The sequence below is a fragment of the Aphelocoma coerulescens genome, chromosome 30 (assembly GCF_041296385.1).
Source record: "Aphelocoma coerulescens isolate FSJ_1873_10779 chromosome 30, UR_Acoe_1.0, whole genome shotgun sequence".
NCBI lineage: Eukaryota > Metazoa > Chordata > Aves > Passeriformes > Corvidae > Aphelocoma > Aphelocoma coerulescens.
Window position 1 is genome coordinate 16,497 of NC_091043.1, and position 24,201 is coordinate 40,697.

Below are 24,201 nucleotides of genomic sequence, written 5' to 3' on the forward strand. Positions count from 1 at the left end.
GGCGCGGGCCCGGCGCTCCCTGAGGCGGCGGCGGCGGCTGCGGCGGCTCCTTTGTTCCCCCGCCGGGACCGGGATCGGGATCGCGCCGGGATCGGGCCGGGATGAGCCCCGGGAAAGGCCCCGGGAAGGGTCCCGGCCCCGGTAAGGCCGGGCGGGGGGGCGCAGGGCGGGTACGGCGGCCCGCGAGGGTCAGGGGCCCTTTGTTCGGGACCGGCGGCGACCTCAGCCCGGGGGGGGCGGCCTTGGGGATCCCCCTCCTCACAGGATTGGTCACCCACTTCAGCCCCCTCAGCATCCTCCCCTTTTTTCAGCTTCCCCATATCCCCTTTTTCCCATCCCATATTCCCCCGTTTTCCCTCCTCCATATCCCTCTGTTTTCTCCCTATATCGGCTTTTTCCAGATCCCCTATATCCTTCCCCATTTTCCTCCCCCGTTTCCCTCTTTCCCCCCCTTATCCTACTATGTTCCCCCATATTTCCCTTCCCCACCCCCCCCCGAATCCTCCCGGGCCGTGTCCGTCTTTGTCCTTCCCGAGGACACCAACCCCGCACCCCCCCAGTCCTTCAGATCCCAGGGGGCTTATCCCGGCCCCCCCAACCGAGACCCCTCCCAATTATGTGGGATCACGCCCGGCCCCGCTGGCTTTGGGAATCCCGTTTTTTCCGCCCCGTTTCCCCCCCTCCCCCCTTTTCCCCATCCTTTCCCATCTTCCCTCCTCGCCCCCAAATTACCCGATTTTCCCCCATTTTTGAGGGGGGGATCACACGATTCTCGAGGCCCCGCGGATAAGCTCCCTCGTTTCCCGCTGGGAGTTTGGCCCCTTCCTGGAAGAATCCGGGGGAGATACGGGTCGCAGCAGGACCCCCGATTTTGGAAGGGGGAGATTTATCCCGATCCATTTATCCCCCCCCCCCCCCCCGCCCTTTTCACCTCCGCAAATTCCCGCTGCCAGAATTACCCGTTTTCCTCCTCCGGAGGTGGATGAAGATGGGAAGAGGAGGATAATCAAGGGATTTAATTAGAATTAAGAAGCTGCACCCGCAGCCCGTTCATATTTCCTCTTCCCCTTCCCGACTTATTTTCCACCCCGCTAAATCCCTCCCAGACTCTCCTGCTCCAAAAATGGGCTGAAAAACCTCAGGAATGGGAAAATCCTCCCCCTGGCAACCCCATTAATTGATTCATTAATCCAAGGGTTTATTTTCTGGATTTCAGGATTTAATGACAATTCCTGCCTGTAATCCAGGGGGGTTTTAATAAAACAATCCAAGAAAAATCAAATTGTGCTGCGGGAATGATTTTTGTGGCTGGAGCAGGTGGAATCCGCTGCCTCCAGGAATAATTAAGTGCAATTTTTTTAATGGCTTTTGTAGCGTTTCCTCGCTGGGAGTCGGCAAATTGCCTAAAAATCCACCAAATTGGGCTCATCCATGAGGAAATCGCCATTTTTTAGGAGTCTTGTGCTCTGTTAGTGCTCAGGTGCTGCCCGATAATGACGTTCCTGACTTAATTCCAGATTAATTCCCGGTTTACCCTCCAGCCCGGCGTTAGAAGCTCGTCCCTCCAGAGGCATCGAAGACTCCCGTGCCTGTAGGTGGGTGCCAGAATTTTGGGACCCCCCCCCCCCCCAGGATCTGGGAAGTGACGTCCCATGGGAATATTTTCCTTGGAAACGACAGATTTCCCTGGAATCGGGCATAAAATTCCTGTGGGTGGGAGGGAGTGGTGGTGCTAGGGCTGGAAAAGAGCAGGAATGGAGCTTAATTAAAAATTCATTCCCCGGGATCCCTGGAATGGCGGTGGTTTTCCTGGGAAAGCCATGCCGGGATGAGCTCCTGCCAGATCGAGCAGGATTCAATCCCTCTCTTTCCCGGAAAACCGCTTTGTCAATCGCTGTTTCCTTGTCAGAAGAGGGGACGGGAACGGCTCTGCCCATGGGAGGAGAGAAGATTCCCAAGGGCTGGAATGACTTCAATTGGGATAAATCCCTCCATGTAGGGGGAAGCCAGTGCTGGGAAATCTGGGTTTTCCTGGTGCCGGCACAACCCGAGTGGGGAAAATTGGGGAAAGCTATCCTGCTTGTTTGAGCTCATTTCCAGTTGTTCCGGGCAGTGTCGGAACCCTCGGAATGGTGATTCCCAGGCAGCAGTCCCCCGATCCTGGAATTCTGTGGGTGTTGAACTTTCCTTCCTTTAAATCTGAGAATTTTAAGCCAAAAAAGTTTCTGGGGGAGGCCAGGGATGCACACAGATTCTTGGGAAGCTGCTCAGGGAGCAGCAGCATCCCAGGAAAACACGTTTTTAAAGATGAAGGAGCTTCTGGGCGCCGCCACGGAAGTTTCCTGGTGGATTTTGGGGATTTCCCGCCACTGGCCGTGACTGCTCCATGTCCTGGGAATCGCTGCCCTGGTGCTGTAATCTAGGTTTTGCAGCAGGAAACGAGCGGGAATGTGGAAGTTTGTGTGAGCTTTTCCTGACCCACAGGTCCTGGAATTACTAAATCCGTGGGTTCGATGCTGCTCTGGAGCATTCATGGGGTTTTGCCTGGAAAAATGAGCATTTTGCTTGGAAAAGTTTGGTGGGTTTTTTTTCTTCTGGAAAAGGAGGATTTTTTCCAGGAAAACCTACTCTGGGTTTTGCCTGGAAAAGGGAGAAACTTGCTTTGGATAAGGAGAGATTTGCATGGGAAAAAGAGGGGTTTGCCTGGGAAAAGGGATTTTTTCTGGAAAAGGAGTTTTTTCCCTAGAAAGAGAAGGGATTTGCCTGGAAAAGGAGCGTCTCCCATAAGAATTCCAGTGGCTTTAGGTGGAATCTCTCCCTCTTTGGGACTGGAGGGTGGATGTGGCTTCCCAGCATCCCAGCGAACCCATTCCAACCGACCCCAAATTGGGATGAGTGTCCCGGCTCTTTGCAGCCCTTCTGAATGACCAGAAATTCCCGGATCTTGCGCAGGAGCGGCACTTTTCCCTCCGCAGCCCTCTGACATGGATCAGGACAGGGCATTCCCATTCCTCGTTCCTTGATGATGGACTCAGAAGCAGATTCCATGTTCCTCGTTCCTCAACAATGGATTGGGAAGGGGATTCCCTTTTTCTTAAGATCTTGGTGATGGATCGGGAAGGGGGGTTCCTATCCCTCATCCCTCCGTGATGGTTTAGGAAGCAGATTTCCCAGCCCTCCTGCTTCGAGGATGGATTGGGAATGGGATTCCCGTTGTTTGTTCCCGAATGCTGGATTTAGGAGGGAATTCTTGCTGCTTATTCCTCGTTAACAGATTTGGAAGCTGATTTCCCATTCCAACTGCCTCAAGGGTGGATTGGGAAGTGAATATTCCTTGTGCCTGAGCATGGACCAGGGAGAGGGTTTCCTGCTCATTCCTTGATCGTGCATTGGGAAGGGCGTTTCCCACCTGGTGCTCCCTCAGTTCATTCCCAAAATTAACCCGGATCCCCTGTTCCAGGTGCAGCTCCAGGCGCCCGTTCCCAGCTCCGGATGTGAGATGGCGACTCCAGAACCTCCGCTGGGAGGGACCCCCCGGCCCGGCCCCTCTCCTGGTCCCGGCCCCTCCCCGGGATCCATGCTGGGCCCCTCTCCCGGCCCTTCGCCCGGGTCCGGACACTCGGGACATGCGCTCCCGGCGCCAGGATACGCCCCGGACACCATCCACCCCCTGCACAAGGTGACGCATCCCAGCGTTCCGGGCCTCAGGAGCCCTCGGGCGTGGCCAGGGGATTTATCCTGATCCATGTGTCCCCTGGACCTCATCGCCTCTGTGAATTCCCAGTGCCGGAATGATCCATTTTCCTCCTCCAGCAGCGGAAGGAGATGGGAAGAGGAGGATAATTAAGGGATTTAATTAAAATCCATGAGCTGCACCTGCAGCCATTTCCCATTCCCGTTTCTTCTCTCCTTTCCCAACTTATTTCACCCCCATTCCCCCCAAATCCGTCCTGGACTCTCCCGTTCCAAAAATGCACCGAAAAGCCTCAGAAATGGGAAAATCCCCCACCCCGGCCCCATTAACTAACTCATTAATTGAGAGGCTTCTCCTCCTGGATTTAGGGATTTAACAACAGTTCCTTGCCTGTAATCCATGGGGTTTTTAATAAAAAAATCCAGGAAATTGTGCTGCGGGAAGGATTTTCGTAGCTGGAGCAGTTGGAATCCGGCATCTCCGGGAATAATGAAACAGAGCTCCGGCTCCAATTCTTGGGAATTCTGCAGGTGGGGTGGGTTGGGAGCGTTGGGATTTCGTCCAGGAATGTTGTGCCGGTGTCTGATTTCCTGGGATGTTTCCCTCCTGCAGCCCCTGGATCCGATGCACGAGAAGGGAATGTCGGAGGATCCACGCTACGGGCAGATGAAGGGAATGGGAATGCGGCCGGGGGGGCACACGGGAATGGGGCCCCCCCCCAGCCCCATGGATCAGCATTCCCAAGGTTGGGAGCGTGGGAAGAAGCGTGACGGGGGGAGTGGGGGAAGCCGTGTCCAAATCCCAGATTTGTGGGGGGGTTTTCATCCTTCCAGGATTATACCCTGGATGCCGGGGCAAAAGTCCTGGATTCCGGCAGCACTCCAGGGGATTTCTGGGTCTACGTGCTGGATTTTGGGGGAGGAACGGTGAAATCCTGTGGGGTTTAGGGTGGCAATCCTTAATTTTGAGGGCAGACATGGCTCTCTGGGAATTCCAGCTGTAAATCCTTCATTTTGGTTGGGAATTCAGCCCCTTGCACTGCTCCCAAGCGCATCCCTGTTTTCCCCACCAGGTTATCCATCTCCTCTGGGCGGTTCGGAGCACGCCTCCAGCCCAGTGCCATCCAACGGCCCCTCCAGCGGCTCTGCAGGCGGCTCTGGAGCGGCGCTGGATGGCTCCGGCTCGGACTCGCCAGCGCTGGGCCGGGGCCCGTCCCCATTCAACGCGGCTCAGCTGCACCAGCTCCGCGCCCAGATCATGGCCTACAAGCTGCTGGCGCGGGGGCAGCCGCTCCCAGAGCACCTCCAGGTTGCCGTCCAGGGAAAGCGGCCCCTGCCCGGGATGCAGCCACAGATTCCTGCTCTACCTCCGCCCGCTGGCACCGCGCAGGGCCCGGGACAAGCGCCCGGAGCAGGGCCAGCACCGCCCGGGTATTCCAGACCTCACGGTGAGGAGGGGCTGGGGGGAAAGGGAGGCCTGGGGGCGTCTGTCCAGTCGTGTCCTGGGGGATCCGAGGGACGCTCATCCCGTTCCGTCCCAAGGGATCTGTGGGGCGCTCGTCCCGTTCCATCCCAAGGGATCTGTGGGGAGCTCGTCCCGTTTCATCTTGGGTTATCCTGGGAGATCCAGGGGAGCTTGTCCTGGGATATTCATGGAGAGCTCATCCCATTCTGTCCCAAGGGATCCGTGGGAAGGGACCTCATCCCGTTCCATCCTGGATAATCCACGGGAAGCATTAGATCCCAGGTTGCCCCAGTATCCCCCAGTTTGGGTTTCTCGCTCTTCTCCCATCCGTGTCTGTGGGTGTTCCGGAGGCTGGGATTTGGGATCCGTCCGGACTCTGGCAGTTCAGGGGAAAGAGGGCCATACCTGCAGGTCCTCATCTTCGGCCAGAGCAGACCAATGTTCCTGCTGGGAATCTCCCCCAGGAGTCAGCATCCTCATGGGATTTGCCTCTCTTTTTTCCTTTTTCTGCCCAATTTTTGGGAAATTCTAGGAATAGGGGGGCCCAACATGCCCCCACCCGGACCCTCAGGAGTTCCCCCTGGCATGCCAGGACAGCCCCCTGGGGGGCCCCCCAAGCCCTGGCCGGAAGGTAAGACCTTGATCCCAAAAATTCTGGGAATTCATCCCAGATCTGTGAGCAAGGGATGCTCTGGGGCATGGGAATGGAAGGAAGTTCATGGTTAAAACCCTGAAACTGGGGCTGGAGTTCTGTGAATGGCTGGTTTAAGTTCCACACTGGAGCTTCCCAGGGATCCGTGTGCTCATTCTGAGACAGATATTTGGGGTTTTTTAAGGAATTGTGGTTAATTTTCAGGCAAACAATGTGAGTTTTGGGGGATTTGGGGCTGATTTCTAGCCAAATAATTGCACTTTTTGGGGGATTTAGGGTTAATAATTGGAGTTTTGGGGGGAATTGGGATGAATTTCCCAGTAAATCTCTGCAATTAGTCCACAAGCTCATTCCAAGCCAGATATTCAAGTTTTTGGGGAATTTTAACTTCATTTGTGACCAACTAATTAGATTTTTTTGTGGGAATCGAGATCCACATCCCCTGGGAAGCTGCGCCTGTCCCCAGGCCGGTATTCCCAGGTTACCTGTTCCTGCAGGGCCGCTGTCGGCGGCGGCTCCAGGCGGGGCCCCCCAGAAGCTGCTGCCGCCCCCCCCTGCCGGCCGCCCCTCCCCCGTGCCCCCGGCTGTGCCCCCAGCATCCCCTGGGCCCCCCCCACCCTCTCCGGGGCAGCCGGCGCCGCCTGCGCTCCCGATCCATCCCAAACAGAACCGGATCACCCCCATCCAGAAACCCCGCGGCCTCGACCCCGTTGAGATCCTGCAGGAGCGTGAGTACAGGTATGGCCCCGCCTGGATCTCCTGGGAATTGCCAGTGTTCCTCCCAGATGCCCCCATGCCATGTTCCTTCTTCTTGAGACCCTCCTGGATGAGCAAGAGGACATTTTCCTTAGAATTCCCAAGGCTTCTCCTGGCCTCAGCTGCCCCCATCCTGTTTTCCCTCTTCCTGGTGTCCACAGGTCCAGAGGGATGAGTGTGTTTTCCTTGGGGAGTCCCAAAGTTTCTCCCATCCCCAACGGCCTTCATCCCATTTTTCCTCTTCCCAAGATCCAGAGGGATGAGTGGGAGAAGATTTTCCTTGGAGATTTTTCCTGATCCTTCCCAGCTCCGTTGCCCTTCCCTGGCCATGCTCCAGCCCTGCTGTGTCCTTGTTCCCGTGGGGGTTCCCAAAACCCATCCCACGATTCCAGCAGCGACTTCCCAATGCCCTCACCCTGCTCCCATGCTCAGGTTCCTGACGGGAACTAGGATGGGAGTGGAGCTGAACTCATCCCGAAATCCCTTCCCCTCCTCCTCAGGCTCCAAGCCCGCATCGCCCACCGCATCCAAGAGCTGGAAAACCTTCCCGGCTCCCTGGCCGGGGACCTGCGGACCAAAGCAACCATCGAGCTCAAGGCTCTGCGGCTGCTCAACTTCCAGCGCCAGGTGGGCACCGGGATCACTGGGATTTGGGAGCAGGGAGGCTGCGGGGTCGCCCCGGGGACTGATCCCGTGTGGTTTTCCCGGGATTGCAGCTGCGGCAGGAGGTGGTGGTGTGCATGCGGCGGGACACGGCGCTGGAGACGGCGCTCAACGCCAAGGCCTACAAGCGCAGCAAGCGGCAGTCGTTACGCGAGGCCCGGATCACAGAGAAGCTGGAGAAGCAGCAGAAGATCGAGCAGGAGCGGAAGCGCCGGCAGAAGCATCAGGTCAGGGGATTCCCGGGAATTGGGACAGGGAGGTGGCAGGGGTGGAGGTTTTAAGGGAATCACCTGGTTTGGGGGATTGGGGAAGGCTGACTCTGGATGATGGTGGCCAAGAGTTTGGTGATGGCCATTGGGACCCTCTACAGACCATCGGGACTCTCCGATTCCTGTTACTCTCTTCCAATGACCACCAATCCCTCCCGACTCTGCCATTCTCCAACTTCCTGTGCAATCTCCGCACACGAAGGAAGCCCTGCAATCTGACGCCCGTGTCCTGTTCCCACAGGAATACCTCAACAGCATCCTGCAGCATGCCAAGGACTTCAAGGAGTACCACCGGAGCGTGAGCGGGAAGATCCAGAAGCTGACCAAGGCGGTGGCCACGTACCACGCCAACACCGAGCGCGAGCAGAAGAAGGAGAACGAGCGCATCGAGAAGGAACGGATGCGCCGGCTCATGGTGAGCCGGACGCGCGATACCGGGAAAAAGGCGGCCAGGAGACGGGAGGGGCGGGATCGGGGTGGATGTGGCGGGATCTTTGTCCTCGCTGAGGGTGAGTAGGGGCACCAGGGGGCAGGTGGGGTGAGGTCAGGGTGTTCAGAGCTGCTCCCAAGTGATCTCAAGTGTGTTGTTCGTCCCCGGGCAGGCGGAGGATGAGGAGGGCTACCGGAAGCTCATCGACCAGAAGAAGGACAAGCGCCTGGCCTACCTGCTGCAGCAGACAGACGAGTACGTGGCCAACCTAACAGAGCTCGTGCGGCAGCACAAGGCAGCCCAGGTGGCCAAGGAGAAGAAAAAGAAGAAGAAGAAGAAGGTGGGAGAAAGCAGAAACTCCAGGAATGGCACCGGGAATGGGTCACAGAGGGAACACCAGGGCTGTACTGCCCAGGTTGACTCCTGTCTCCTTCTTATCCTTCCACCTCCTCCTTTGTTTCCTTCCTCTCCTTCCCTTTTTCCTCTTCTCCTTCTTCTCTTTCTTCCTCCTCTTCTTTCTCTTCTCCTTCCTTTCTTTCTCTTTCTCTTCTTGCTCTCCTCCTCTCCTTCTTTCCTCTTTCCTTTATTTCTCCCCTTCTTCTCTTCACTCTCTTCTCTCCTCTTTCCTTCTCTCCTTTTCTTCCTTCCCATCCTTCCTCTCCTTTTCTTCTTCCTCTTCCTCCTCTTTTTTTCTTCTCCTTCCTCCTCCTCCTCCTCTCCTTCCTCTTCTTCCTTTTCCTTCTCCTCCTGCCCCATTTCTCCCACAGAAGGCAGAGAACACCGAGGGACAGGCTCCGGCCATCGGCCCTGATGGGGAGGTGAGTCCGGGCTCATCCCACGGATCCTGGGATGGCCGGGAAGGGGCCACAGGGATCATCCTGCTCCAGCCCACTGTAGGCGGGGAGTGCGGGCCGTGTCCTACCCGGTCCATCCGGATCCTCCCTTTACCCCCGCTTTCCCAGCGGGTTCGGGGGGGTTGAGGCCAAGAATTCCCAATCCCGATCCACTGGCCCCTCCTGCAGCCGCTGGATGAGACGAGCCAGATGAGCGACCTCCCAGTAAAGGTGATCCATGTGGAGAGTGGGAAGATCCTCACCGGCACCGATGCGCCCAAGGCTGGGCAGCTCGAGGCCTGGCTGGAAATGAATCCCGGGTATGCCGGGAATGGGGGGCTGGGAATGCTGCAACTGGGAATACCAGAGCTGGGAGGGAATGGGGTGCTGAGAATGCCGGGGCTGGGAATGTAAATGGGAAACTGGGTATGCTGGAGTCAAGAATGGCAGTGGAGGACTGGGAATGGGAATAGGGAGCTAGGAATGCTAGACCCAGGAGGAAATCGGAGGCTGGGAATGTAAGAGCTGGAAGGGAAGAGGGAGCTGGGAATGCCAGAGCCAAATTCCATTTAAAATTCCCTGTTCTCCATTTTTTCCCTCCAGGTACGAGGTGGCTCCACGCTCCGACAGCGAGGAGAGCGGCTCCGAGGAGGAGGAGGAGGTGAGGGGGGTCCCGCCGCATTCCCACTGGGAGCGTTCTGGGAAGAACAGCAAAGAGCTGACCTTGGCAATGGCTGTTTGGCAGCTCAAAAAAAATGGGATAAAATGGAATGAAACAGGAGGATAATGTGGATTAAAATGAGACGAAATAGTAGGATAACGTGGAATAAAGCTATAGCATAAAATGGGACAAAACAATAGGATAAAGTAGGATAAAATTAATTCAAATGGGATAAAAAAATGGGAAAAAGGAGTATTAAAAAATGGGATGAACTGAGATGAAAATTGAAGAAAATAGTGGGATAAAATGGAATCTCTGTGTTGAACAAGCACTGGGCAGCCAGGAACACTTGGAAATTCCCTTTGGGAGATCCCAGTTTTCATCTGAAATATTCCTGACGTGGCACCTTGGCCATTCCAAAGGGAACGGCGGGATCCTGTGGGAGTCTCCCATCTCTGTGAGCTTCAGGTGGGAGGGGGCAGGTGCTTCCCAGGGTGTTCCGAGGCGGTTTTCCCTGGAATTCCTGGGAATCCTGCAGGAGGAGGAAGAGGAGCAGCCGCAGCCGGCACAGCCGGCGCTGCCCGTGGAGGAGAAGAAGAAGATTCCGGATCCGGACAGCGACGACGTCTCAGAAGTGGACGCCCGACACATCATCGAGTGAGCTCATTTTCCTGCTCCAGCTTCCTATTCCCAATCACTTCCCCGCCCCAGGGGTGGGGTTCCACGAGCAGCATTCCCCTAAGCCCATTTTTTTCCAAACCTTCCCAAAACATGCCTGACATGGCATTTTATCTGGAAATTCAGTGGGAAAACAACCCTGCACAGGATTGACGGCACTTCCCAGGAATTCCCCCAAAGCATCATCCTTCAAACTTCCCTTTTTTCACCCCAAGAATGCAAATTGTCTCCCTTTTTCCTCCTTTATGTTCCCTTTTCTGCCCACAAGGAATAGGGATCCCCCATTCTCATCCATGTTTTTCCCTCCCGAGATCACGGTCTCTTCCATTATTCCTGTTTTTCCTCCAAGTTTCCTCCTCTCCCCGTGTTTATCTCCCCATACTCCCTCCCACCCTACTCTGACCCCATTCCCTGGTGCGCCGTGATGCGTTATCCCAGTTTTCCGGGCAGGAACGCCAAGCAGGACGTGGATGATGAGTACGGGGTGTCACAAGCACTGGCGCGGGGGCTCCAGTCCTACTACGCCGTGGCTCACGCCGTGACCGAGCGCGTGGACAAGCAGTCGGCCCTGATGGTCAATGGTGTCCTCAAGCAGTACCAGGTCTGGGAATGTCGGAGATACGGGGGTGCCAAGGGAGGTAGCAGAGACTGTGGTGGTCCAGGGATGGGATAAACAGCTGGATCCAATGAATACCTGTGGTAGGATAACGGCTGTAGCAGGATAAGGAACCGGAGCTGGTGCAGGATGAGGAGTCACAGCTGGGAAGGAATAACGAGCTGGAAAGGGATAATGAGTCTGAGGTGGTGTGGGATAATAAATGGAATGGTGTGGGATAATGAGCCAGAGTCAGAGTGGGATAACGAGATGGAGCCGGAGCAGGATAACGAGTTGGACTCGCTCCCTGCTGAAAGCCAAACCCATCATGTTCCGTGTGAATCCATGGAATATCCCGATTCCTACAACTGGCTCTGAATAATTAACCCAGCCTTGTTACCAGCTCGTTTGTGTGCACCCAGGCTGGGAGCGGGGCGAGGGGGGGGGAGTGGGGCAGGGGGGCAGGGTGAGGCCAGCCACTCTGCCACCCCCATTCCAACCCCCATCCACGTTCCTGCAGATCAAAGGCCTGGAATGGCTCGTGTCCCTGTACAACAACAACCTCAATGGGATCCTGGCAGACGAGATGGGATTGGGGAAAACCATCCAGACCATCGCCCTCATCACATACCTCATGGAACATAAGCGGATCAACGGCCCATTCCTCATCATCGTCCCGCTCTCGTGAGTGCTGGAGCGCCTGAAAAACTTCACCCAGCCGCCGCTCCAGCCCCACATTCCCAGATTCCCACCCTTTCTGTGTCTTTCCTCCCAGGACTTTGTCCAACTGGGCCTACGAGTTCGACAAATGGGCTCCTTCTGTGGTCAAGGTCTCCTACAAGGTAAGCGCCACGTTCCTTGGATTCCAGCTTCCCTTTTCCTCTTCCCGCTCTGTTACTGCTATCCCGAGGAAGCCATGCTGCATCCCAGCTCCGAATCTATGAAATCCCATTTTTGGTTGTTCCTCAGCAAGCAGGAACCCCCCCAAACCTCCTCACTTTGCTGTTCCCTGTGGATAACAGCCCTCTCCTGGGAATTCCCTTCTTGCCTGACATTACGGTTGGAATTCTCCCTGCAGGGCTCTCCGGCGGCACGACGCGCCTTTGTCCCGCAGCTCCGGAGTGGAAAATTCAATGTCTTGCTTACAACATACGAGTACATCATCAAGGATAAGCACATCCTGGCCAAGGTGAGGCCAGGAAGCACTGGACTCTGAGGTTTTCCCAATCTCACCAGGCTCAGGGATGGTGCAAACAGGAAAATCCCTGTCTTTTTTATCCCCAAATCCTGGTATTTTATTCCCTGGAGCCCCCACAGGAGCTACTCCCCCTCGGTGGCCAAAGCTGAGTTGGAATTCCTGCTCCCAGTTTTTGGCAATGTATCCCATGATCCAGTGGATATGTGGTTCCCGCTTCATGAAAAATTCCCTGGATAATTGATATTAATTGGATCCCTAAGAGACCCTCATTGCCGAGGGGTTCGGATCCGTGACCACGGGAGGAGGATAAGTGGGATGGAGCAGTTGTGCTGATGGAACAACATTCAGATAATGCTCCAGATCCCAAATTCTGGGATTGAGGGATTAGGGCCTCCTCCTCAGTGGAGCTGGGATCCACCATCCTGGCAGGGATCCCCTGGATTCCCATCCTGGTGTGAATCACCTGGATTCCCATCCCGGTGTGGGGGGACCCTCCCAGTATATTCCCCTCTCAGAGCCTTTTTGAGCTGCTCTGGCATCACCGAACCATCACGGGCTACTCTGGGCACATCCCCACTCCCCAGTTCCCACCATCCCTGCCCTTCCCACTCCCACAGATCCGCTGGAAGTACATGATCGTGGACGAGGGGCACCGGATGAAGAACCACCACTGCAAACTGACGCAGGTGCTCAACACCCACTATGTGGCCCCGCGGCGGCTGCTCCTCACCGGGACTCCGCTCCAGAACAAGCTCCCGGAGCTCTGGGCCCTCCTCAACTTCCTGCTCCCGACCATCTTCAAGAGCTGCAGCACCTTCGAGCAGTGGTTCAATGCGCCCTTCGCCATGACCGGGGAGAAGGTGTGGGACAGGGGAAATGCGGGAGCGGGTGGGGGCTGCCGGCAATGGGGACATGCTTGGGGTCAATGTCAATGGGTAGGGAGGAGCTGGAAGCGTCCCTGGAGCTCTGGGATGTGGATCAGTGCCTTTAATGGATCTAGAGAAATTTGAAGTGGCTCTGGAACTGTGGGATGTGGTGTCATCATTCATGGCTCCAGAGGGGTTGGAAGCGTCCCTAGAGCTGTGGGATGTGGCTCAGTGTTGCCATTGAGGGCTCTGTTCCCTTCTCTGGGTCACAATTCCCTTCCTTGCTGACAATTCCCTGCCCTCCCCATCCCAGGATACGCTCACAGAGCTTCATCCTGCTCTAGACTTGCTGTTGGGTCAAGCAGGCAGTTGGATTGATCCTGCTAGGAATTGGGTATCGGGGGGTTCTTGGAGCAGAGGGACCTGGTGTTTTGGGATGTTGGGCTTCCATCCAGTTCCATTTCTGGTAACAATTTCCATTTTCTGGTGACAATTCCCTTCCCTGGCCAGGTGGACCTGAATGAGGAGGAGACGATCCTCATTATCCGCCGCCTGCACAAGGTGCTCCGGCCCTTCCTGCTCCGGCGCCTCAAGAAGGAGGTGGAAGCTCAGCTACCGGAAAAGGTGATACCGGGGGTCCGCTCGCCTTTCCTCGTCCCAGGATACGACTGGGGGGTTCATCCTGCTCTTACCTGTCCTGGGATGTGCACTTGGAGCTTCATCCCACTCCAGAGTCATTGCTGGATTGGGTTGAACAGGTGGTGGGGTTGATCCCTCTGGGAACTGGGGACTTGGAGTTCTCGGAGTGGGGTTTTGGGGTCCATCCCAATCTTCCCCATCCTGGACTACACCTGAGGGGTCTCCGTGCTGCTGTTCCCCATCCCAGAATGTGCAGGCAGCGTTCCATCTCGCTCCGCAGTCATTGATGGGTTGGGTTGAGCAGGTGGCTGGGTTGTGATCCCTCTGGAAATTGGGGGCTTCCCAGAGCAGAAGGACCCCGTGTCCAGGGTTCCAAGGGGCTGGGCGTGAGTCCCTGTTGGGTTTTGGCAGGTCGAGTATGTGATCAAGTGCGATATGTCGGCGCTGCAGCGGGTCCTGTACCGGCACATGCAGGCCAAGGGTGTCCTCCTCACTGACGGCTCCGAGAAGGACAAGAAGGTCTGGATTTGGGGAATCAGTGCTGGGAATGCTGAATGGAGGCGGGTTTATTTCCATTACAGGGTGGGCTGAGCTTGGGCCCCCAATGTGTTTGGGTGATCCGTGGAGGCTTCTCGTAGCCATCAGCAGGTCCGTGAGGAGAATAAAGCCACAAAATAGTCAGAAAGAGACGCTTTGATCCCAGCTAAAAGCTGGAGGTGGGAAATTCCGTTTTTCAGCTCCATTCCCCCAAAACAGCCAAGTAGGAGCAGCCTTGCCTCGAGGGGACTTGGAGGTTTCTTAGAACCTTGAATTTATTTTCATGTTTCAGAGCCCTCTTTTTGGGGCTGTGAATTCCCAGTCGACGTTCCCAAACATTCCCGGGAACGCTGGACTGGCAGATAAAGATGGAACCCAGCATTAATCTGGGCTTTTAACCTCCCGGATGGTTCCTGGCAGGGGAAAGGTGGCACGAAGACGCTGATGAACACGATCATGCAGCTGCGCAAGATCTGCAACCACCCCTACATGTTCCAGCACATCGAGGTGGGGCCAACATGTGGAAATGGGGATAAATCCAGGGGGGGTGAACCCAAAGGGGCATAAAGCCAATAGAGTTAGAGCCAGGAAAGCCAGGGATGAACCAAAAAAAGAGATAAACCCACAAAGGGATAAACCAAATCAGAGCTAAACCCAACAAGGATGAACCAAATCGGGGCATCAGGCCCACCCACCTTCCATCACTCTGTTTTCCACCCAACCGATCCATTCCCTCGCTAGCTTCTGAGGGAACTGGGGGGAGGAGCAGGGCTTGGCTCTTCAGGGCAGCTCTAGATTTTTTTTGATTGATTTCTGCTGCTTTCTGACACTATTTCTCCTGCCAATTTCAGGAATCCTTCTCGGAGCACTTGGGGTTCACGGGCGGGATCGTGCAGGGGTGAGTCTGGAATTTTGGGATTACCAGTGGAGAAATTTGTGAATTTACAAACTCAAGCGGTTTCTAGGGGTGGAGGATGAACTACCGCCACCCTGAGGAGCCAGATGATCCCAGCAAGGAGGAGACACCACATTTTCAGCCTCAAATCCCGGCTTTTCTCTGATCGTTCCTGTTTTTATCCATCCCAGGCTGGATTTATACCGTGCCTCCGGGAAGTTTGAGCTCCTGGACCGGATCCTGCCCAAGCTCCGGGCCACCAACCACAAGGTGCTGCTCTTCTGCCAGATGACCTCCCTGATGACCATCATGGAGGACTATTTCGCTTACCGCGGCTTCAAATACCTCAGGCTGGATGGTGAGTTCCCCTGTGGGGGTGGGGGAACAGTGAGTGCCCTGCTCAAAGTGGAGCTCAAGGTCAAGACATCAAGAAAGATATCAAGATGTAAAGAAATAAAGATAACTGGGCTGAACAGAAAGGTATTGAGGAATATCAAGATAGAAAAATACAAAACCATCAAGATGCAAAGATAAATCTCTAAGTAAAGAGGTAAAGATACCAAAGTAGATGTGAAGGTACCGAGATAAATCTCAATCTGTCAAAATAGATATCAAGGGAGAAAGTGAGATAATATACCAATAAAGATATAAAGATCGATGTCTTGATATCCAGATCATGTGATCAAGATCAAGACATTGATATTGAGACATTGATAGTGAGATTGATATCAAGGTTTATATCAAGATCAACATCAAAGACATCAAGACTGATACCAAGATATCAAGGTCAATACCTTGATATCCAGATCACACGATGGATATTGAGACATTGATACTGAGATACCAATAGAGAGATCAATATCGAGGTTTGTATCAAGATCAGCATTAAAGATAACAAGATCAAGGTTTCTATCAAGACTGATATCAAGGTATCAGAGATTGATATAAATACTTTTTAAGTTTGGTAACAAGATATTGAAGATTATATCAATATATCAAAGATCGATATCAAGTTATAGAAGATTGATGTCAAGATGTCAAATACTCATGTCAGTATCGATCTCAAGATGTCAAAGATTGATATTGAGGCATCATGTCCTCATTGCCTGCTGCTGTTTTTCCCATTTATTCCAGCTGATCTCCTGATTAATCCTGGGATCCCGTTGGGTTTGGGGAGGGCCCTTGGGGACTCCCACGTTACTAAAATAAATGTGGATTAATAGGTCGGATTGCAGGGTTGAGTTGCAACAGGATAGGTTTTAAACTTCCTTCCAACCCAAATCATTCTGTGATTCTAAAATACACATGGATTAAGAATTGAATTCTGGGCTTTGAGCACAAAATGTGACCTGTGGCCCCCACGTATCCCTGAAAACAGGCCCAAAATGGCCTCAATGCTGCCATAATTCCGGCCGCTGCAATCCCAACTCCTGGAAGACCTCCTGCCTCACCTGAGTGGGATCCACCCCTTTTTCCAATTTTTCTACCAAAATCAGCCCAATCTGTCACAGGACCCCCTCTCCCGGGGGGAAAGGGCTCCCCATTCCCAATGAAACCACCCTCCAGACCCCCCAGTGCCCCTGAGTCTGGTGCCAGGGGGCAGGAGTGACGCCCGTGTGGAATTCCAGGGACCACGAAGGCAGAGGACCGGGGGATGTTGCTGAAGACGTTCAATGAGCCAGGCTCTGAGTACTTCATCTTCCTGCTGAGCACGCGGGCTGGAGGGCTGGGCCTCAACCTCCAGTCGGCCGACACAGTCATCATCTTCGACAGCGACTGGAACCCGCACCAGGTATGGCCAGGACTCACCCACCCGGAGATCAGCCCTGAAATGGATCCAGAGAATTGAAAATTGGCCCAAAAATCAACTTAAAAATTGGCCCACTGATCCAAAAAACAACCCAAACCCCAATCCATTGACCTGAAAATCAACCCAAAACCAATTGACCCAAAAAACCACTGACTGACACAAAAATCAACCCAAAACCCAACTGACTGACCCGAAACCTGACTGATTGACACAAAACCTGACTGACCAACCTGAAACCAACTGATTGACCTAAAAACCAACTGACCCGAAGAGCAACCCAAAATCCAACGACCCCAGATCAACTGACTGACCCAAAACTCAATGAACCAGCCCCAAAACCAACTGACCCAAAGAGGAGACACACGGCTGGAATTCCATCATTCTCCAAGACCCACCGGTGCTGTCCTGGAGAGCCACCCCCAAATCCCAGTGGTGTGGCTGGGTTTTCCCCGCATCCTCTGTCTCTGAAGGAGAGAGCAACCAATGATCCCATTCTGGAATCGCTGTAATCCTCTGGGATTGCAGGGGGCATATCCCGTGTCTTTGAAGATAAAAATAGGATTTTCGGGACCCCTCATCTAACACTGCTCTTTCCCACAGGAATCCTGTTCCTGGGATCCTGGTGATCCTGTTACCCAAAATCCCATAATCCATGGGGGGAACCCTGAACTCCTCATGGTGCATCCCACGTCTCTCCCATGGTCTATTTGTGGTTAAAACCAGTGGTTTTGGTACCTCTTGGCCAGTGTGGCCATTTCCTCCAGGACCTACATGGTCCCAACAATCCCATTACCCAAATTCTCATAATCCTTAGGAATCTTTGAGACCCCTTGGGGTGTATCCCCTGTTTTCCCCATTAAGGCTAAAATACGGAGTTTAGCACCTCTTGGCTGATGCTGCCCCTTCCCACGGGACCTCCATGATCCCATTACTGAATCCCTGTGATCCCTGGGGATCCCTGAGCTCCCTCAGGGCTTATCCCACATCTTCCCCGTGGATTTTGAGGACAAAAGTGGGATGTTTGGCACTCCTCTTGCAACACTTGCCCTGTCCCACAGGACTTACATAGTCCTGGTGATCCCATTGCTACATCCCCATTAGCCTTGGAAATCCCTGCAGATTTTGAGGACAAAACCAGGGGTTTTGGGACCCTTTGGTCAACATGGCCCCATCCCACAGGACTTAGAGAGTCGTGGTGTCCTAGTCATTGTTGGGAATCTCTGAATGCCCTCAGGCCTCATCCCACACCTCCCCCTGTGGATTTTGAGGACAGAAGTGGGATTTTTGGGAGCCCGGTGCTATCACTGCCCCTTCCCCCAGGACCTGCAGGCCCAGGACCGGGCCCACCGCATCGGGCAGCAGAACGAGGTCCGTGTGCTCCGGCTCTGCACTGTCAACAGCGTGGAGGAGAAGATCCTGGCGGCCGCCAAGTACAAGCTCAATGTGGACCAGAAGGTGATCCAGGCCGGAATGTTCGACCAGAAATCCTCCAGCCACGAGCGACGGGCGTTCCTTCAGGCCATCCTGGAGCACGAGGAGCAGGATGAGGTGAGGGCCGGAGCGGAGTTCCCGTGGGAATTCGGGGGTCAGGAGACAGAGAGAAGGAGGAAAAAAAAAAAAAAAAAGAAAAAAGAAAAACCAACAAACCAACCCCAGAGCAGGAGCATGGCGGCTTGTTTGGAATTTTTTGGGAGTAGCGTCGGGAACAAAGGCGCCGGATTGACAGCCCTGGAGACTGAATCCCTGTGTTTATCCACAGAGCAGACAGAGCGCGGGCAGTGGCAGCTTCCCCCACGCTGCCTCCTCCCTGTGCCTGGGCGCTGAGTCGGAGGAAGCACCTCTAAAGGTGAGCGGGGTCGTTCAGTCTCCACTGCCCATTCAATCCTCCCGCCAGCACTGCCCGGCACCGCCGCGCCACAGGCAGGGATCGGCCCGCGAGGAGCCCCAGCCGGTCAGGGAGGGACAGAACCCAGAGAGAAACGGGCTGGGAAGAGCGAGAAATGAGATTGAAATGGCTTGGAAGGGCCAAAAGTGAGATTAAAATGGCCTGAAAGTGCTAGAATTGATATTTAAAGGGCCTGAAACAGCCAAAAGTGAGTTAGGCCTGAAAATGGCAAAAATGAAACGGTCACAGCCTGAAAAAGCCAAAAATTACTTAGAACTGGCCTGAAAGTGCCAAAAGTAAGATTAAAATGGCTTGAAAGTGCCAAAACTGAGGAACAAACAGCCTGGAAACAGCCAAAAATGAGTTCAAACTGGCCTGAAAGTGCCAGAAGGGAATGAAAATGAGCCTAAAAGTGCTAAAAAGTAGTTAGAACCAGCCTGAAAACAGCCCAAAACAAGTTCAAATCAGCCTGAAAGATATAAAAGTTAGTTAAAACCTGCCAGAAAGTTCCAAAAGTGAGTTAAAACTGGCCTGAAAGTTCCAAAAGTGAATTAAAACTGGCCTGAAAGGGCCAAAGGTGAGACAGACTGGCCCAAAACCAGGCAAAATGAGCTAAAGACAGCACAAAAACAGCCATAACAACTTTAAAAGTACCTGAATAGAGCCAAAAATGAGAAGAAACTGCCTGAAAGCCAAAATGAGCTGAAAGCAAAAATGAATAAAAATGCCTAAAAATGAGAAAACTTTCAAAAGAAAATCACCCCCCCAAAAAATGAAGTAAAAACCGCCTAAAACCACCCTGAAAACAGCGAAAAGCGAGTTGAAACCACCCAAAGATGAGGGACAACAACACAGAAACATTGAAAAACCAGCTAAAAATGTCCCAAACTGAGCTAGAACCACCCTGAAATGAGCTAAGTACCAAAAAGTGAGCAAATAGATATTAAAACACCCCAAAATGAGCAAAAACACAGGAACAGCCCAAAACCAAGCAAAACATGCTGAAACCGCCCAAAAACAAGCAAAAAAACCATTGAAACCGCCCCAAAATGACCAAAACGAGCCTGAAGTGCCCCAAAACGGGGTCAAACGACAGCGAAAGATCCAAAGGGGAGCGCAAGGCCCCCAAACCCTGAGGAAGGTCCCCGATCCGTGGGAAGCCAAGGAGCGTCGGAGGGGTCTTGGGGGGGCCGCGCCAGAGGCGCCGGGGGCAGCAGCTGAATCCCTGGATTTGGGTTTTCCCAGGAGGAAGACGAGGTGCCCGACGATGAGACCGTGAATCAGATGATCGCCCGGCACGAGGAGGAGTTCGACTTGTTCATGGTGAGGAAGAGGAGGAGGGGGAGAGGGCGGAAGGATAGGGTGGGAGGAGCAGATCTCCCAAGGAAGAGGAGGAGCAAGGAGGGGAGAAAATGGGGAAAGGTCTCAAAAGGAGGAGGAAGAAGGAGCAAGGGGAAGAGGAGGAGGAGCAGGAAAGGAGAGGAGGAGGATCTTGTGAGGAGGAAGAGGAGTAGGAAGAGGGCTTTGGGGTCTCCATGAGGGAGGAAGAGAAGGGAATTGAGGTATCCATGAGCAGGAGGAGGAAGGAGAGAAGGGGGAGGGAGGAGAGGAAGAGGATGAAGGAGGGCAGGAGCTCAGGAGCCCCAGGAGGAGGAGGCATGGCAGAGAGTGTGGAAAAAGCCCTTTTCCCATCCAAAATTCCCACAGCCCAGGGAAGGGAGGGGGGTGGAGAGGGAGAGCGTGTCCTGGCACAGCAGCCTCACGGTGCCAGCGACATTCCCAATCTGAGGACCCCCCTGGGACCCTGTCCCAATGCGCAGGGAGTGTCCCTGCCCAGAATGCCAGCAATGCTGTACCTGGACAGAGAAGTAGGACGGGGAGGCCGGTGGCTTCCAGAACACTCCCAATTTCCAAAAGCTCTCCCGCTACCCAAAGCACCCCCAATTCCCAGAACTTCCCATTCCCCAAACTTCTCAGTTCCCAAAACTCTCCCCGATGCTTTGGCTGTGCAACCTGTGCTGCTCCCAGAATTCCTCTGGGAGTTCCCAAATCATTTCCAGTTCCCCAAAGACCCCCAGCTCCCAGTGTGGCTCCTCCAGCTCCCAGTTCCAGCTCACAGTGTGGTTCCTGCAGTTCCCAAACCTGCCCCAGTTCCTGAAACTCCTGCAGTTGCAGTTTGGTTTCCCAGAGCTGCTTTCTTCAACTCCTGAAACATTTTCAGTTCCCAAAGCAGCCTCTGGCTCTGGGTGTGGCTCCTCCATCCCATCCCACCTCAGATCCCCCTGACCCCCTCAAAATTCCCCTTTGGGATCCATCCCTTATCCCCATCCCATTTCCAATCCCTTGGATGTTCTCTCAGATTCCCCTGACTCCCTCAAAATCCCGGTTGGGATCCATCCCTCCTCCCTGTCTGACCCCCGGGACCCCTGCCCGGATCCCCTGTGACCGTTCCTGCTCCGGCAGCGCATGGACCTGGACCGGCGGCGGGAGGAGGCACGGAATCCCAAGCGGAAGCCACGGCTGATGGAGGAGGACGAGCTCCCGTCCTGGATCCTGAAGGACGACGCCGAGGTGGAGCGGCTCACCTGCGAGGAAGAGGAGGAGAAGATGTTCGGCCGCGGCTCCCGGCATCGCAAGGAAGTGGATTACAGTGATTCCCTCACGGAAAAACAATGGCTCAAGGTATTCCCAGGGTGGATCCGCCCAGAGGGCTGGGAGTGCGCCTGTGGAGGCTGGGAAAGGTCCAGGGTCCCTGGGGAAACACAGGTCCCCAGAAAATGCCCACAAGTCCCAGGAAAAGGCCCACAGATCCCAGAAAAATCCCAGCGGGTCCCAGAAAAGATCTGTGAGGCCTGGAGAGTCCTCCAGATTCCAGAAAACACCTGTGGGTCTTGGAAAAGGTCCACAGGTCCCAGAAAAACACCCCAAGGGTCCTTGGAAATGGGAGCCCTGGTCCCTTTGGAAATCCCCGTCTTTCCAGGACTCCCCAGTCCCTGTGGGCCTGCCTCATCCCTGTGGGATCCCCATCCCCGTTCCCCGCAGGCCATCGAGGAGGGGACACTGGAGGAGATCGAGGAGGAAGTCCGGCAGAAGAAATCCTCGCGGAAGCGGAAGCGGGAGCCTGAGGGCCCCGCGGGGCCCCCCCCGAGCGCCCGGAGTCGGGACAAGGATGAGGAGAGCCGGAAGCAGAAGAAGCGTGGGCGGCCCCCAGCCGAAAAACTGTCCCCAAATCCACCCCCCCTGACCCGGAAAATGCGGAAAATCGTGGATGCCGTCATCAAGTACAAGGACAGGTGAGGGGGGGCCAGGTGCTGTGGGGGGTTCCCGGCCATTCCCAGGGAGCCACGTTCCCATGGGTGACACAATGAGAGGATGAAGATCAGAGGGAATGGGGTGGGATGGGAGGGGATGGGGAGAATGAGGATGAGGATGAGGAAGGCCAGCCCTCACTCCTGTTTTCCCCCCCGCAGCAGCAGCGGGCGGCAGCTGAGCGAGGTTTTCATCCAGCTCCCGTCTCGCAAGGAGCTGCCGGAATACTATGAGCTCATCCGGAAACCTGTGGACTTCAAGAAGATCAAGGTACCAGGATCTGTCAAGATCCACTGGAATCCGCCCCCCCCTCCCCGAGCCCCCCCTTCACCCCTTTTCCTGCTCCCAGGAGCGGATCCGGAACCACAAGTACCGGAGCCTCAACGACCTGGAGAAGGATGTGATGCTGCTGTGCCAGAATGCCCAGACCTTCAACCTGGAGGGGTCCCTGGTATGGAAAACCAGGAAAGAGCCCCTGGCGTAACCAGGAATTGCCTGGAATGGCACCTGGGAAGGGCTGGGAATGGCCAGAAATGGCCTGGAACAGCTTGGAATGGCTTGGGATGGCCTGAAGTGACCTAGAATGTCCCATTTCCCCCCAGATCTATGAGGATTCCATCGTGCTCCAGTCCGTGTTCACCAGTGTCCGACAGAAGGTGGAAAAGGAGGAGGAAAGCGATGGAGAGGAGAGCGAGGAGGAGGAGGAGGGAGAGGAGGAAGGATCCGAGTCGGAGGGTGGGCGTTGGGATGAATGGGATGGGGGGGTGGGTGGGTGGATGGGAGGGGAGGGGATTGGGAGGGGAGAGAATGGATGGAGGGATGGAGGGTCAGGATCATTTGGAGGGTCTGGATCCCCCCCCAGCCCGCTCGGTGAAGGTGAAGATCCGTCTGGGCCGAAAGGAGAAGGTTCCGGAGCGCGGGAAGGGCCGGCGCCGGGGGGGGCGGGGGGGACGCCCCAAACCCCTCCTGAGCGACGACGAGAGCGAGGACGAGCAGGAGGAGGTGAGGGAATCCAGGAATGGCACTGGATCCTGGAGAGGGCCTGGATCCTGGTAGTGACCCTGGATTCTGAGAGAGACCCCTAAATCCAGGGAGTGACTCCCTATCCTTCACCCTTACCCCAAATCCTGGGAGTGACCTTGGATCCCGGCAGTGATCCCAAATCCTTCATCCTGACCCCAGATCCTGGGAGTGACCCTCAATCCCTTGTTCTGACCTCCAAATCCTGGGCTGAACCCTCCAGATCCTGGGAATGACCCCCAAATCCTTCATCCTGACCCCAGATCCTGGGAGTGACCCTCAATCCCTTGTTCTGACCTCCAAATCCTGGGCTGAACCCTCCAGATCCTGGGAATGACCCCCAAATCCTTCATCCTGACCCCAGATCTTGGGAGTGACCCTAAATGTTGAGCTGAACCCCAGAGTACCTCATCTCAGTCCCAAATCCTGTGAAGCCCCCAAATCCATGGCCTGACTCCCAAATCCTATCCTGAACCCCCCAAATTCCTCATCCTGGACCCCAGTTCCTCATTGTTTTTCCCCCCTTTCCAGGATCGTTCCGGCAGCGGCACCGAGGATGACTGACCCTGACATTCCACAGCTCCAGAATCCCCGTGGAACCCCAGAGCCCCCCCACCCCTGTTCTCCCCTGTAGCTCCGACGGCAGTGACGCCAGACTTTCCAAAATCCTGAAAATCAAAAAAAAAAACCACATCCAACCTTGTCCATATTTATACTGGAACCAGCGCTGCCGCAGCCACCGGAGCTCCTGGGTCATCCTAGGTCTGGGTGGTCCTGGATTGTCCAGGATGGGCCAACTGGGCTTATCCCAGGTTGTTTCAGATGGTCCCAAGTTGTCCCTGCTCATCCCAGATCCAGATTGTCCTGAGTTGTCCTGTTCCAGGCTGTCCCAGATTCGGATGGTCCCGGATTATCCAGGGTGATCCAGACCATCCTGGGTGGTCTTGGATCCTCCTGAATCATCTGGGATCAGCCCAGGTTGTCCTAGCATTGTCTTGGATCATCCCAGCCTGTCCTGAGTGGTCCCAATCTGGATCCTCCCAGCCAATCCCAGTCCCACCCCCCCGTGCCGTCGCTGTCACTGGATTCCCAGCAGTTGATAATTAATTAATAAATTAATCCAACGGGAGCGGAGTCACCTCTGGGGGGGCAGCTGGGAGGGGGAATTGGAGGTGCCAGAGGAATCTCGGGGGGGAGTTGTTGGCGTGACTCTGGGGATTGGGGGGTCTCTGGGGGCACTGGGGAGTCCCTGGGGGCTTTGTGGGGGTCATTGGGTGATCCGGAGGGGGGGGGGTCTCAGGGGTCACTGGGATGCCCCACCCCAGTGGGATTCGTGTCATTCCCAGA

At 54.9% G+C, this 24,201-nt stretch overlaps 1 protein-coding gene across 5 annotated transcripts; it reads left to right on the forward strand.

Annotated features, from left to right (window-relative positions):
- On the forward strand, positions 1–23,977 carry SMARCA4 (SWI/SNF related BAF chromatin remodeling complex subunit ATPase 4). Of its 5 annotated transcripts, none has more exons than XM_068997877.1 (36): positions 1–141; positions 1,518–1,595; positions 3,461–3,679; positions 4,307–4,439; positions 4,767–5,141; positions 5,691–5,789; positions 6,308–6,548; positions 7,067–7,193; positions 7,283–7,456; positions 7,740–7,913; positions 8,101–8,268; positions 8,696–8,746; positions 8,951–9,081; positions 9,365–9,422; positions 9,961–10,079; positions 10,551–10,701; positions 11,216–11,379; positions 11,471–11,537; positions 11,774–11,884; positions 12,511–12,753; positions 13,270–13,383; positions 13,810–13,917; positions 14,356–14,442; positions 14,787–14,833; positions 15,022–15,188; positions 16,459–16,622; positions 17,961–18,188; positions 18,400–18,486; positions 19,771–19,848; positions 20,989–21,207; positions 21,568–21,818; positions 21,996–22,104; positions 22,184–22,285; positions 22,437–22,569; positions 22,697–22,836; positions 23,386–23,977. In XM_068997877.1, the coding sequence occupies exons 3-36, from the start codon at positions 3,500–3,502 to the stop codon at positions 23,416–23,418; spliced, it is 4,833 nt and encodes a 1,610-aa protein (XP_068853978.1). In that variant the 5' UTR covers positions 1–141; positions 1,518–1,595; positions 3,461–3,499; the 3' UTR covers positions 23,419–23,977. The 5 variants fall into 5 exon arrangements, with proteins under 5 accessions (XP_068853978.1, XP_068853980.1, XP_068853979.1 ...); XM_068997879.1 differs by having other exon boundaries at positions 21,999–22,104; XM_068997878.1 differs by having other exon boundaries at positions 1,542–1,595.
- Positions 23,978–24,201: the final 224 nt, after the last annotated feature.